We start from the raw sequence: 15,691 nt of genomic DNA, 5'->3' as shown, positions 1-15,691 counted from the left end.
AAAATGGAGAGGCAGACAGGCCAAGGATCTTTTTTTTTGTGTGTGTGTGACAGAGCCAGAGAGGACATACAGGCAGAAAGGGAGAGAGATGAGTAGCATTAATTCTTCGATGCGGTACCTTAGTTGTTCACTGATTGCTTTTTCATATGTGCCTTGATGGTGGTGGTGGTGGTGGTGGGGTGGCTCCAGTAGAGCAAATGAACCCTTGTTCAAGCCGGCGACTTTGGGCTTCAAGCCAGCAACCTTTGGGCTCAAGCCAGCAACGATGGGGTCTATGATCCTATGCTCATGCTAGTGACCCCATACTCAAGCTGGTGAGCCTGTGCTCAAGCCCGTAAGTCCGCACTCAAGCCAGCAACCTTGAGGTTTTGAACCTGGGTCCTCTGCATCCCAGTTCGATGCTCTATCCACTGTGCCACTGCCTGGTCAGGCAGGCCAAGGATTCTTGTGATGATTAAATAAACTGCTGTACTAAAACCATTTCATAAACTGTAACTAGGTATGCAAAGGTAGTTATCATCAGCAAACGTTTCTTCTTCACCACCTCCTGTAAGAGATAATGGCTTGTCTAGGGGACATCACTCTCTCTTCCCCTTCATGTAGGTGAGGTGTCCATGGTGGGGGCGGCCAGGAGGGACGAGAGCTTCCACAACCAGGAGGAGGATCAGGATCGTGGCTTCATCATCAGACCCAGGGAATGCCGCCTTCCTTTTGTTTAGGGGCCCGAACATTGTCTATCACAATGTTGCTACATTCCAGTAGGTGGAGTTTCAGGGCTTATAAATCCTTTCTATTTGTGGTCACTTTGAATCTCCGTGGTTGTCCTGAGAGAGGGTTGAGAATACCTGTTTGCTTGTGTTGCAGGAGAAGAAGCTGATGATCAAGAAGGAAAATGATTTCCTTAAGTTTGCAGAGTAGCAGAGTTGAGTTGAGAATGGGGCTCTTTCCTTCCCCACAGATCATGTCATCTCTTTATGACACAGGACAGGGCCTTCCATGCTTTCTGTCTGTGAGCCACGGTAAGAGATCCCTTATGCATAGCACATGCACGAGTGTACTGGCAAAACAAAAGCACCGAGAAACAACACCCAGATCACATACGACGCACCGTCTTCTGCCCAGTTCATTAATGGAGTGCTGTTTATTCACAGCTCATTAAATTGCGTGCAGCAGGGCACTGCACACACGTGGGGTCCTTGTGCTGTGAGTCCATGCCACATCTGACGGCAGCCAGGGCCACCCACACAGCTGACCCAAGAAAGTCTGTGCAGCCTGAAGCAACACAGGATGGCTCTTCAGGTCCCCACGGCTATCTTGCCTGGGGATTCCCACTGATACAAGTGCCAGCCTTTCTCTCTGGCAAAGACCCAGTGTCCTCAATGGACTAGTGTGTGGACCAGAAATACTCACATGGCATCTGGGAAGGGCAGGAGCCTCCCCTATCTCCTGTCTTCTGGGTAGAGGGAGTGCCCGTGCAACCTCCAGTCATACATGCTGAGTGATGCTCAGAGAGGTACTAGGAGGGATGGTGTTGGAACAGCGTCCTCTGTTTTCCTCTTTGAAATAAATTGGGGAGGAGGGGAAGGTGGCAATGCAGTTCTCAGGGTTTTGCTTGTGAATAATCATTCATCACAAAGCCACCAAGAAATTCTTCGATTTAATTCAGTGAGAGGCAGGGAGACAGAGACATACTCCCCTGCAGGCGCCTGACTGGGATCCACCTGGCAAGCCCATGAGGGGGCAATGCTCTGCCCATCTGGAGCCACTGCTCCGTTGCTCTGAATTAAGCTCTTAGTGCCTGAGGCAGAGGCCATGGAGCCATCCTCAGTGCCTGGGACCAACTCGCTCCATGTGAGCCATGGCTGCAGGGGGGGGGGGGAGGGAGAGAGAGATAGAGAGAGAGAGAGAGAGAGAGAGAGAGAGAAGGGGAGGGGTGGAGAAGCAGATGGGTGGCTCTCCTGTGTGCCCAGACCGGGAATCGAACCTGGAACTTCCACATGCTGGGTCAACACTCCACCACTATGCCAACCAGCCAGGGCCCACCAAGAACAACTTAAAAGAACCAGTATATAAAGTAACAGCTTCACATGGGCACGGCCATTTAAAAAGTAATGTTCAAATGTTTTCTAAATGTAGCAGATTTCTTTATGAAGTAGAAATGCTTTTGAAAAAGTGTGAATGGGCATGATAATCGTGATAATTTAAGCATGCATGAAGAGAAGGAGAAGAATCTGAGCTTTAGATTCAGGCAGACCTGGGTTTGAGTGGCGGGTCTGGCCCTACTAACCCGCAGGACAGGGAAAGTTCAATGTCTAATCCCCTGCATCCTGAATAGTTTCATAGTAAACTGGAAAAATGATACTTACCGGACAGGACAGCTGTGAGGATTAAAGAAATGTGTAATCCATGTATTAAATCAGTTCATTAGATCATCTTTTCCACTTTCAGTTAGTAAATGCACATTGTTTGGTCTGTAATTAGGTACCTACATTTATGTGTCAGCTTTCATGTATGTTTCACACCCAGTTTTATACAAATAAGTGAGAAACATTCTTCCACTGTGCTTTTTGAAGCAAGAAAGATAAAAGAACATTAGTTCTATTTTATAGGTGACACAATGAAGTCCTAGGAAGAGAGTTAAGTATCAAACCAAGACTGGCATCCACTTTTGTAGCTTTCAAACCCTTGTAGGCACTAGGGCATCTAGTCACCTCTGACACCAGGCAGCAACTTCACTCAGCATGGGTGGTGGTGGGGCATGCGTGCTTGCCAGATACATGTCCACACTTAGTGGTTCTGCCTCTGATCAGGACCCTGGGTTTACCCCGGACCGTCAAAGCCCAGGAGCGGGAGCGGAGGCTGACCTTTCTTTTCCTGGGAATGGGCTCATCGAAGAGCAGGTTGCCGGCCTCGGACTCATCAATGCCGTCGTCAGGTGCGGGGCTGCGGAAGGGCTTGGCACTGTCTGCAGACAGCGGTGGTGACGGCGTGGACGGGTTGGACTGGTCGCTGGGGGCGCTCCAGCTCCAATAGCCACTGCTGCAGCTGCTGGACGGGGCACCGCCCTCCTTCCAGGATCCGCTCAGTCCCTCTGCGAGCCAGACAGCCAGCGTCAGCGTGTATGGGGCCCGGGTGCAGGGGATGCAGACGCACGCGGGAGGGGGGGGGGAGCCTGCACTCTACAATACTGCAGCCCATCCAGAAATGTGCAGCAGCTGGGGGAGCACTATGCATGGGAGGGGGGAGGGAGTTGCATTAGCCTTTATAAACACTGAGCTGTTTTAATCACGTCACAGGCTTTTCTAACAGTTTTCTGACATGGGTGGTTTCGTGCAAGGATGACAGTGGAGAGATAGTAGGAAAATGAGAAAGAAAAAGATGTCCCCAGTCACTAAGTCTGGGGAGCTCTGAGTTTATCTATCTTATTTCTATGAGGAAAATCATTTATAATATTGTCTCCACTCTTTCACCCCCTATTTTATAACTTTTTAGAAGGAATTTCTCACAAGTCTATGATTTTGGAATGAGTTGATACAAAAAGTCCATCCAAGATGTAAGAACCTAAGAGAAACAATAATTTCCAGATCGTTACCTAAAGCCATTGACCGTGCTGTAGGAAACAACAGAGCTTTATACGGGGTGTTCTCCATCTCACGAAGCTCACTCACACCACCATCTCATGCGTTCTCCCAGCTCCTGTCTCTCAGAGTGAGGGCTGTCATGCTGGTGTCACAGGTGAGTACGTGAGGCACCAGGAGGTTAAGTGACTTGCCACAGAACAATCAGGTGGACCGGGGTCCAGCCCTGGTCTACCAGTTGACCTTCTTTCTCCTTCACTGTGTGTGAGTCCTGTATGGTAGGAATCCGCCTCTTTCCAACAAAGCTGAGACCGGAGATGTTATTGGTGATCATTTCTGGTAAGACAGCTGCTGGGGGTGACCTTTCCACTTGTGGGAGAACCAAGACCCGTTCGTTGGCTAGTGTGGAGAAACCTGTGTCCTGCTGGAATGCCTTGGGAGGCTCTTTCATCCTGGAGGATCTGCTTTACCTTGTAAAATGCCGGATTTTCATTAGCTTTTGTACAGACTCCACTTCCTTTTTGGATAATTTCTCCTCCATATTTATGTACATTTTGAATAGATTAAAACTATATTCCAAGTAGAAGGGGGAGAAATCCCAAAATGCCTCATTAAAAAAATGCTGATAACATCTATGTAATTAGTAACAAAGTGAAAACACACAGTGGACTAGCATTCATGGGAAAATGTCTCGACCCCCTTCACTCAGTTAAACATTTCCAGCACATTCCTCAACTACATTGAGCTAAAAAGTTCAATTAGAGGAATGACGTTTTGAGTTGAAAGAGAAGAAAGTTACCCATCTCTTTAGACTGCTATATGGGGGAAAAAAAGGGAATTGCAACATGTCATCAACTCCTCAGAGGAGAAAGAGTATTATTTTAATGCAATCATTGTTTTTAACAAGACATTCTTTTTGAACTGGGAACATTTTTTAATGCTCCTTTGTCTTTAAAGGTTAGAATCAAAATAAACCTTTTGCTTCTTCAATGCAAACTTTTGTTTGCATAGTTATAAAGAAAGTAATTCAGTGTTTATTATGATTAAAAAAAAAACAACTACCCAGCTAATAATCCCAAATTGTCTGATAGCTCATTAAGTCTGCAAGAGGCAACAAATTCTTATTGAGGGGAAGCAGTTAATGATAATGAAGGCATTGGTTTTTTAAGAAATAGATACTATGTCCAGAATTATTGTGTATCAGTGAATTTTTGGAAACTCCTGTGACCCTTTATGGGCCCCAAAAAGGATCATTTTGTCAGGAAGTGGTCCGGCAAAGACGGGTGAGACTCCCGCAGGCCTGTCTGCATTTTTGCCCAATACCTGTTTAAGATAAGGAGACACCACTCTCCAAAAAAAAAAAATTGCAAATTGCTTTTGACTTTTTTCAAAAAATTCCTGTATCATATTGTCCTTCTCATTAAATAGTGTTTCCAAGTAAATGTCATTTCCAAGTAAGCAAATTAACTTTGGGCATTGACAGGTGACCATGCTACCACACTGCCTTTCAAAGTAAATTGTTGCTTTTCCAAATAAATTCAGTTCCTCACACTTAACATGGTTCTGCAGCTAGCTCCACAGGTTTATTGTATTTTACAAGTGCATGCTATGGTCTATTTGTGAGCCTCCCGAGCCTGCCTGCCAAGGAGCTTGTCACGCCTGGTAATATTGCCTGAGGCCTTACTTTGGGCTCCTCTTGAGAGCTGCTGTATTGAGTGGCGCTTTCTTGTTTATAAAAGGCCACTCGGGTCTGGTGAGTGCCTCATCTCCACTAGGCTGCAGGGAGTGAGATGCTAATTTGGTTTTGTTGGTACCAGAAACAGAAATGAAGGTGATCTCAGTGTGCTACCTTTCAGCCAACTGCGACCTGACTCCCGCCCACGGGTGGTCCACTGTGAATGGCCAGTTCTCAGCGAACTTTGACTTGATGCAGAATTCAGTCTGGTTCACGCTTGAACTTTGGAAGCATCCGATGTCCGTCCCTAAAATGCTTTTCCCTTGGCTCTCATGCCGCCACACTCTCCTAGCTTTCCTCCACCTCTGCCACCCTCTGGCTCTTCCTGGGTGCTTTTTCCTCAGCTGATCCCTTAAGTGAGGGTGGGCCTTCCCCTCCCTGTCAGTCTACACATGCTGCCTCTACACAACTCTCTCAGGGTGACCACCTACCCTCATGGCTCTGAAAAACTGCCTTCCGATTCTGCAGTGACAGTGTGGATCTGCGCCAGACACGGCCCTTTGGAGCCTCAGTACTGTTCACTGAACATGCTTCCAACTGGACCTGTCGTCTTCTTCGGTGACCCCAGCTCTTGCCCCAGACACTCGCCGATAGACGTGTTCCTCTGCCTTTGTTCCCGTCTCAGGGGACAGTTCCCCTTGCTGACGCACACTGAGCCTAGAAGTCACCTGACACTCCCTCTCCTCCACCCTCCTTGTCCATCACCACGTCCTGCTGGTTCTGTCTTCCTCACACCTCTCAGTATGTCCTAGCCATCCCCTCCGTGACCACCAAGGCTCAGGACACCCACATGGTTTTGCTGTTGTTTCTTGTTTGTTTTTGCCTGTAAACCCAATTGTAACTGCCCAGTAACCAAAACCACGTTATAGCTCTCCTGCAGCCTCAGATGAATGTCCACACCCCTGGCCAGGTCTCCAATGTCATCTCTTGCTGAAATTCTATGAGTCCACCTTGTGTCATGACTAAGATAACAGATCCAGAATCAAGAAGATAAAGAATTTCAGCTCTGCTGTTTACAAGTCACTTAATCCCCACATGCCTCAGTTTACTCATCTATAAACCAGAGATCACAACAGCTCCTGGAGTTTTGTGAGTGACTTGAGATAGAGCAAGCCCAGCACTCGGCACATAGTAAGTGCTCAGTAAACAGGACCTATTGATAGGGCTGCAATAGATAGTCTTTTTATTCCCCCCAAAAGTACGGACAGTGTTTTCAATGATGTACTCAAACCACCTAGCACAGTACCTAGTAAATATTTATGGAGTGAATGAACGGACTAAGTAACTGTATTTGATTGAGGAGTCTGGGACAGTGCTTTTTTGAAATAGTGAATCTGCAGAGTTCTTTGATCCAACTACCTCTTCAGCTGATCAGAAATAATGCTGGGGAAATAACTTCATTAGACCAATCTCTACTCACCTTGGGGAAGGGACCAAGTCCTACAGGTGAGTGCCCTGGCAAGGTGGTGTGTGTGGAATGGAGGGAGGGGCGCTGGGGTCTCCATCACACCTGCATTTCCCCTGGCTTCCTGCTCATGGCAACGGTTAATTGTGTATTTCGTTTGGGAGGAATGAGACCTCCCTCTCAGAGGGAGGCTGTGCTCACCGCACCCAGGGGTCCTTCCCGACACCTGTCCTCCCCGGCTCACCATTCGGCCGCACAGGAGGGCTTCGAACCAAAGGGCTGGTGGACAGGCTGGTTAGGACCATTGCCGCCGTCACTTTGTCCATGTCCAGTTCCTCGGAGGATTTCCTAGAAAACGGGGAGGGACAGTGTTAACAGCACTCACTCTGCATGGACTGGTGGCCATGCCACCTACTACATGCTACCACACACGTGTCTTCCCTGAACTTAATCAGCTTGCTATATAACTTGTAAAAGCAACAAATTCCTGGAGATAGAAACTTGATAGCAGCGCGGTGGGAAAAGAGATTCCTAAATCAGAGAAAAATCAAACTGTTCTGTGTTGGGGGTGGGGCTGCTCAATCAATTTCATACTGAAGTTATAAAAAGTATTACAATGTGGCTCTCCAACATCCACCATGATGCTAGATTACTAAGCAGAGCTTGCGCTTCGGACCCAGAATGGGATTCCGAAATTCCCTTCTGTAGTTCTCCTCAAAGCACCTGCATTCCTTCCTGGAAGACTGTTCCATTGACAGACGGATCGCTGTCTTTTCAGAGACTGGCCATGAAAGATGCTTCTGGAACACAAGCTTACGCGTACACGGTGAAACGGATCCTGCGGACGTTTTCGAGACAACCTCACACCCCAGGGAGAAAACTGCGCTGGCATTTGGCACACCGTGAAAAGGCTTTACAGCGTCCACCGTGCACGAGACCCTCGGACCCGGGGGTAAAGGTGAGGCCAGCTTCCCAAAGAGACGCAGTCTCCTTAGGTCAGATGGAAAGACTTAAAGCATCTTAAGGCCATTAAATGTTTAACACGCCGCTCCCTCACCCTCCTTGTGGCATGTCAGAGGGCGTAATGAGGGCCTCGCAGGAGAAGGCTGGGCTCGCTGGACACACTGCTGTCCTGCTGGCGGCCGCCCAGAGCCCAGCTGTCAGCATTGCTCCACGCTGGGGCGGGGACGGGAGCTGGCCATGCTGTCATCTGTCCCAGGGCTGAATCACAGGAGCTGCAGACTGTTCTCTCTAACTCTGTCCTCTCTTTCTCTTTTTAACAAAAGGTTTGAGAATGAGGGTTTGGAGCCCAGGACCCGGGCATAGGGAAATGGCAGGACTCTGCAGATAGAGGACCCCCCGCCTCCTGCCCTGATTCCTCCAGGGATGTGCTCCGTGTCACTCCTTTTCCTACCCCTCGGTTTCTGGGACCTTTAGTTTCCCTTCTGCAATCTGCTTTGTATCTTTTTTGATTTTTCACATCTAAGGTTTGTTTTAGAGGTCCAGTTGATAATTAACTCAACAGCTGATCTCTCTCTCTCTCTCTCTCTCTCTGTGTGTGTGTGTGTATGTGTGTGTTTTAATATGAGGATTCAATAGAGAAAGTATCATTATAAAGTTTCCCTCCTCCTTTTTTGGCATTGCCAAAGTCTGCTACTACCTCTCTTTTCTTTTTTTTTTTTACTCTTTTTTCCAAGTGAGAGGAGGGGAGCTAGAGAGACAGACTCCCCCATATGCTCTGACCAGGATCCACCCAGCAACCCCATGTGGGGTGGATGCTCTGCTCATCTGGGGCTGATGCTCGCAACCAAGCTATTTTTAGCATCTGAGGTGGAAGAGACTCCATGAGCCATCCTCAGTGCCTAGGGCCGATGCACTCAAACCAATCGAGCCATGGCTGCAGGAGGGGAAGAGAGAGAGCGGGAGAGAGAAGGGGGAGGGGGTTGAAGAAACAGATTGTCGCTTCTCCTATGTGCCCTAATGGGGAATCAAACCCGGGACTTCCACATGCTGGGCCGACGCTCTATGGCTGAGCCAACTGGCCAGGGCTTCCACTACCTCTCAACATAATTATCAAAAAGCAGACTCCTGACGAAGAGTGGAAAGAGCAGTGAACATTATCGTCTTCATAGTGTCTTTGTGTCTGGACTGTTGCACGTTTCCCATTAGCATTGCTGGTTACTGACGCCGACCATGACAAACACCAAAGGCCCACTCCACTCACTGCTCGGTTACCGTGTACTAGTTAGGAAGTGTTTTTTGTCAGGCTGCCTGAGACATTACTGGATGATTTAGCCTTGTGCTGAATTGTGTTTTTGTTTCTGCTTTTTTATCTTTGTTTAATTTCTTTTGGTAGAGTGCTAATTACCGATTAATTGGTTCTGCAAATTCAAATCCTTATAATTAAATGCGAAGAGAGATGATACACAAAGCAGACTTTGTTACACTTTGAGAAAGCTGTTGCAGAAAGCTTCTGGTAGATTTAGGGTTGTTGAGGGAAAAAAAAGAAATACAACTTATTCCAGATGAGAGTGAATGTTTTCTTCTCATTGGAAATGGAATTGGAATCTACTGTTGAAGACCTTCCCAATCACACATTTACAACAGGCTGAGGCCTTTTCCAAATAATCTTTCCTCCCAGACCTGGTTGAGCACTATGGAACTTAATATTTACAGTAAGTTTTAAAAAAAGTCATGTTCATTGTCATTCTACACATGCTTTGTCCCTCAGGTTGACTTGGCTTTGATGAGCGAATAGGATTTTCAGATGGGAGAACCACATTTCAGGCAAGGAAGCGGGCCAGGCCTGGGCTTGCAAACAGCTTAGGAGTCCTGGTTGGAGGCTGTCAGGGGGAGACGAGGAGGCAGCCCGGGCCGGCTCCCGGCCTCCTACGCCAGGCTAAGTGGTTTCTCATGTTTGTATACTCAGAGAGAGCCACTGGATATTCATGAACCCAGGAGACAGAGAGAGAGAGAGAGGGAAGAGATGATCAACCTGAATTTTAGAAATGGGTCAAAATGCAAACAGGAATGGAAAGGGAGAAAACTGAAGGTGGGCTGTGTGGTTATTTTTAGTTGAATCATAATTCAACCCCAAAGTACTAGGACTATGAGACATCTGCTCCTCTACGAACAGGCGGTACTGAGTCTATGGACATTGGAGTCCCTTGATACCAGCGAAGGACGTGTCTCTGGGGGAAAAGAGAGTGCCGGCTCTGGAATGAGTTACGACATGTGGCTTGAAATCCACTCTCTGCTGTGACTTGCTGTGTGACCTTGGGGAAATTACTTAACCTCTCTAAGTCTCTGTTTCTTCATCTGCAAAAGGAGGATAAAAATAGGTTTATTGAGACGATACACTGGGAAGACACACGTGAGCACCAGTAAAGCCTCACCCACAGCCAGGGTTCCACAGGTGTGAGCTTCTAACCTTCACATTCATAAATCTGCCCCAGGCATGTACCCTTGTTTTAAGAGGGGCATAGTTTATGACTCTCCTTGCTCTTTTTCATGGGGCACCAGCACTAGCAGGTGTTTTTTTCCTAGGGGCTGGGGTGCTGTTGGTGGTGTGGTTTTTCATAAAGAACCAAAGAGTTTCAACTTCATAGGAGTTGCTCTATCAGAGGTGACAACTGGCCCTTGGAGAAGCAGCTGCTGCATCCGTCGCTGGGGCTTCATGGCAGAGCCATGGCCAGGATCCAGCTCATGAGATCATGGTCACAATAGCCAAAGCGTGGAATGCGCCTGGATTTCATGTTCCTGCTTTCAACCCTCACTCATAGAGGATATGCTCTGGGGGAGGTGTTCTTCTGCATACTGGAAACAGAGGCTCCAAGAAAACTGGCGGGTCTCATCCTCCTGAGATGTCGCGCGTTGGAGAACCAGACCTCAGTCAAACACACACAAAAATGTAAACATATGGATGTTACAAAGGCCAGGAAGAGGGTATGGACTTAAGGACCTCATAGGCCCCTGGCTAAGGGAGGCTGGAAGTGAGCCTGGCCTTGCCCAGCTGAGGGCCAGGAGGGGCTCTGGGCGGGCAGTGCCCGTGCACGGGCCAGTCTGCCCTGGAAAGAGGCAGAGGGCTCAGCACGGCATGCCATGCACTTGGATAGGGGACAGGCCCTGAGCGTCCTCAGAGGTCACTCAGGGCTTTCATCTTTATCTTCTGGGCCCTGGGGAGCACTGATCTGTCTCAAGAGGACTGGGCTTCCAAGAAGTAAGGTCAGACTGGGGTGGTGCTATCAGATTTGCTTTTCAAACAGCTCACTCTGGCTGCCAGTGGAAAACGAGTTTCTTGGATTTGACAACTGATCTGTTATCTGTGGAACTGCCTGCCTGGTGACCGTGGCCGTGGGGAGCAGGATGATGTCATCGGCAACAGGAAGAGGCAGTCAGGAGCGTGTACGGTGGTGGGAGACACACCACAGGCCCAGGGCTGTACACAGGTGGGCGCTGCTGGTCTGGCCGGAGTGCCCATCCGTAGTTACGGCTTACAAGGCCAGCTATTGTTTATGTCACAAGAAGCTTTTTCTTCTTTTGAGTCACTTCATGCCTGAATGCCATCTGCTTGGAGGGTGTGTACACACACAGGCCCTCCTGCTAATCCGCCAGCTAAGAGAGAAATGTTTTACACCCCGGAGAGCCGTAAAAGACATTTATCTGCACCTCCAGTGCTGCAGTAACCAATGGAAATGAAAATGAAGAATACATTCCTTAGATAAGCACTAACCCAGTTCCTTAGCAACAACCACAGTCTGCTGTCTAGACTAAGTTCAATTACTTTTCAAACTTGTGGTAATCCTGAAACAAGGAATAACGTCTGAGAGTAAAACCCCTTCTACTGGAAAGGCCACAGTAACCATCCCCAATCTTGGAATTTAAGAATGCTTTCACTAAGAGTTTGGCAAACAGGTTCCAGTGAACCCAATGTGGTTTAAGCAGAAACACTGTTTCCTTTCTAGAGGAATCTTGTTGCAAACGTGGTCACTGTTAATGCCCCCAAATTCACTTTAGGTGTTGTTTCTTTTAAGACTATAGAAAGGATTAGGAAAGCTACCTATTGCAATAATGTGTCCAGTGACTTGGATCACGTGAGATGTGGAAAACAGAGCAAACCCCTTGTAACACATAGGCTACACAGACCAGTGCTTCTGAAGCCACCTGTGGTGAAGGATCGTTTGAATGAAATTTCAAATCTGTCGAGGGTCAGCACTCTTGTAAAACACAAGAAAAGTTGGTCCACGGAAATCATGGCAATGTCATATTGCTATGCGACATCTACGTGGCTGCATCCTCGCTGGGTCTCTGCGCGCCGTGGGCTGATGACAGTCCGTACACCAACACCAGCCCGCGGACTGCATGTTGGGTACTATGGAACAAGACAAGTGCTTTGATGTCCACTCGCTTGAAAAGATGACATTCAGTCTGTTCCTCTTTCTCTCACTCGCTGCTCTCTCCTCCTGGTCCTACCACCGTGGATTTCTCTCCGGGCCCTTGTCATTCTGGCTACGTAGTCCCACATGCTATTGTGATAGCCCCTCCCACATCCTCACCTCCCCCCTTTTACTGAACCTGGGTTCTCCCCTAAGCTCATCCTGTTTCCATTGGGTCCCTCATCCTGGTGCCCTAGGAGACCGTCTACCTTCACCCTCATGCAGAAGCCCCTGGTCCCTCGGGGGTCAGCAGAGCAGTAATGTTCTCTGCCTCTTCCTTGCTCAGGCATCAACCAGCCTTCCCATCAGCACCTCTCTCCCCTAATAGCCATCCAGTATTATGGCACATAAATTACAACCATTATTTTTACTTGATATTATGACCCTAGGAGATATACTGAAGGTATCCAATAAGTTCATCATTTTTCTCCACTCAGCCCAACAACATCTGGCAGATGGATTGAGAGTCATTGCCAGCAACCGCATTTATTAGCTGAGTAATTTTAGGCAAATCTCATAGTTTTGCAAAGCTTCATACTCCTCATTTATAAAATAGGAATGACAATAATACTGACCTCATAGGGTTTTTGAAGAATAAAATTATATATATATATATTTGGCATATACTAAACACTTAATACACAGTAATTATTATCATCACCATTCTTTACTCAAACTCTCATTTCAGTAACTAATCTTGGGTTAAAAACCTAAACTGTGCCTACTAAAGTGTTTATAGCTGAAATAACATGAAAACCCCCAAAAGGGTGAGCTGGGGATGATTAGATAAAGTGGGCTGGGCCAAATGTTCACAAACATTTTAGTTTGATGTCGTCCCATTGGTTTACTTTATGACTTACTCAATAAATTTTCATGGGGAGATATCATATATATATATATTTTACTGGCCCTAACAAATGTTAGCATCTCTATGCCAAACTGATTTTGTTCCAGAGTCTGTATTCACAAAGGCTCTCAGACCCATCGGGGGACTCTGCAATGGCAGCGGTAACATCATAAAATAGTAAGTTCCAAGTCCCCTGAAAACAGTTCTGGGTGACTAGCCGGATCCTTGCTGTGGGCGGGCTGTGCAGTGCTGCTCGGGGAAGCGTTGTGCGCTTGCCCAGATGCACCGAAGTCCGTTGTAGGTCTGGCACTTCTGACTGCACCAGCACGGTCTCCTGGCAGTGACGGGCCGGTCACAGTCCATGCAGTTCTCTCCCAACATGGGGGCCTTGTTCGCATGGGAGTGCCCTTTGGAGATGAACATTAGGTACCAGGCGATGGTAGACCAGGGGGCACAATCTGGTTCTTGTGGTCGTGCATGTGTGTGAGTGAGATGATGTCCTGTGTGAGTCTGTGCATGTCTGTGTGTCTGAGTATCTGAGTGCACGTCTGTGTGAGTATGTATCAGCCTGTATCCCGTATGTATCTGTGTGTGTGGGCCTGTGGGGACCTGTGTGTGCTCTGTGCATGGAGAGGGACATGAAGGGAGCCTGAGGGGACCGTGTCCCAGACCCTGTGTCCTGCATGGGGGCCAGCCTGTGTTTTGGTTGACCACGGCTTGCTGATGTCTCCACCCCATGAAGCATCTCACTGTGCCTCGGCAGTGGCCAAAGCAGTGGTCAGACCATGCGGGAGAGCTTGGGCCGTGTCAGCCCCAAGTCCTGGGGCATGCGTCAGATAGACCGGCCGTGTGTGCGGGTGGGGGCCAGGTGGGTGGGGTGGACGGGCCTGAGTCAGCAGGTGGTACAGGTTAATGGTCCACCTGCTAAGCGTCGCAGGTGTCCTCAGGGAGAACACTGCAACCAGAATCGCATCTACAGCTCCCACATTTGTGCTCCGTCGGGTCACTGCAGACTCACAGGTGGGGCTGGCCACCTCATTGCTCGGAGGCCTCAGAGCCACTTAGGTGCTCATTAAGGAAAGAGCTGTCAGCCACATTTATGGTGGTAAGAGTGGTTTCATGTGGGCACTTGGGGAAAGACAAGTCCAGTGTTATCTGGTTTGCCAATTAAAGAAAAATAAGGTGATTTTTGACACTAGATTAAAAAAAAAAGGTTAAAAAAGACTGTTGTACTTATTTCTACAGCTTCCTTTTCCTGAAATAGTAACATTGTTATGTTGACAACAGACCTAAGTGTGGGTTTGGAGCTGTAGCCCTTTTACCTCCGTGTTTCTGCAGAGAGAGAGAGGACTCCTGTTGTTCCCCACCGAGCCAGCCGGACAGGCTGCCCTGCAGTGAGAGAGGGTGTAAGCCCAGGGACAGGCAGTCTCTGAGGCGCTGGGGCCCCTGCTCGGAGAGCGAGGCCCACCGTCCCGAAGCTGCCGCCCCAGCCGCACGGGGACGTTAGCTACCAGCCCGTTCATGCTCATGCTTTAGGCTGCGGGGCCGCTGCGGGCTTTCATTATGTTTGTTAAGTGCTGGTTTATTTCAGGTCTGAGCTGTCCGGGGCCTGCTCGCAGGTGTCAGCCACTTCTGGCTCCCCCGGGGTAGGATGGATGCACCCTCCCCGCCCCGTCTTGTGCTCTGAAGAGGGGACGGACTGGTGTATGGACTGAATTAATCCCTTTTAAAGCAGCTTACGTTCCAGATTTGGCTTTAAAAGATGTCATTGTTTTTTCCCCCAAAGCTGCATTTTCTTTGTAATAAAAGCTAATATTTACTGATCATACCCAATGCTGGACGCTTCATATACACTGTATAAATTGCCACTGTGGGTTGATATCATCACCCCATTTTACCGATGCCTCTTAAGGGCACTCAGCCAGCCAGGCCTGCTTAATTCTGGCAGCCCAAGGGGATCTTCAGACCACACACTGATGCTATTTGCACGATCATCTCTGCACCCTTATTTTAAATTTGAGGCATACTCATCACCTTCTATAATTCAACTATAGATATATTTGTGAACTAAATGCAGTCTTCTCTTGAATATACATTTTTTCTGTATTCATTTAAAACCATCTTCTAATGAAAATAATTTTTTTCATAGACATGGGTGATTCTACATTAATGCGAGCATAGCATATAAATGCTCAAGTTGACAACACAGATTAAATTATAGGCCTATTATTACTCATATTTAAAAACAAATATATAAGGTGATGGAGGATGATTTGACTTTGGGTGATGGGTATACAACATAATTAACTGTCCAAATTATGTGGAAATTTTTTCTCTAAACCTATGTACTCTAGTTGATCAACGTCACCCTGTTAAATTTGTCTAAAAAAAAAGTGTTTTGCTTTCAAAAGGAAACTTTCAATAGAATTTGAACTAAATGGATTTTCTTTAAATCAAATTCTTAATGTGCTTAAAATGTTGTGAATGATTAAATTTTATTCAGCTCATTTACTCAAATTCTAACCTCTACATCAAGACCTGTTTGATACCATTAGGTTGAACCACATGAAATTGCCGATACTTACTACTCTTTAAGCACAAAAGTGGCAGTTTCATATGGTACATATGACATTTGCTCTTATGACAGAAACATTTATCTTTAGTTTCACGAGGTAGAAGTGAACTAGTTTC

General features: G+C 47.5%; 1 protein-coding gene across 3 annotated transcripts in view; it reads right to left on the bottom strand.

Moving 5' to 3' along the window:
• Positions 1-15,691, bottom strand: part of ZNF704 (zinc finger protein 704) — a 158,262-nt gene that overhangs the window by 35,109 nt on the left and 107,462 nt on the right. For all 3 annotated transcript variants that reach the window (XR_010750471.1, XM_066378824.1, XM_066378825.1), the window contains exons 3-4: positions 6,963-7,066; positions 2,865-3,091 (exon numbers count right to left, since the gene is read on the bottom strand). Coding sequence is in view for 2 of the 3 variants with exons in the window: in XM_066378824.1 (XP_066234921.1) it covers positions 2,865-3,091; positions 6,963-7,066 (331 nt within the window). In the remaining variant the exon portion in view is untranslated. The remainder of the gene's footprint in view (positions 1-2,864; positions 3,092-6,962; positions 7,067-15,691) is intronic.

The sequence above is a fragment of the Saccopteryx leptura genome, chromosome 3, assembly GCF_036850995.1.
Source record: "Saccopteryx leptura isolate mSacLep1 chromosome 3, mSacLep1_pri_phased_curated, whole genome shotgun sequence".
NCBI lineage: Eukaryota > Metazoa > Chordata > Mammalia > Chiroptera > Emballonuridae > Saccopteryx > Saccopteryx leptura.
This window is presented reverse-complemented; position numbering and strand designations above follow the sequence as displayed.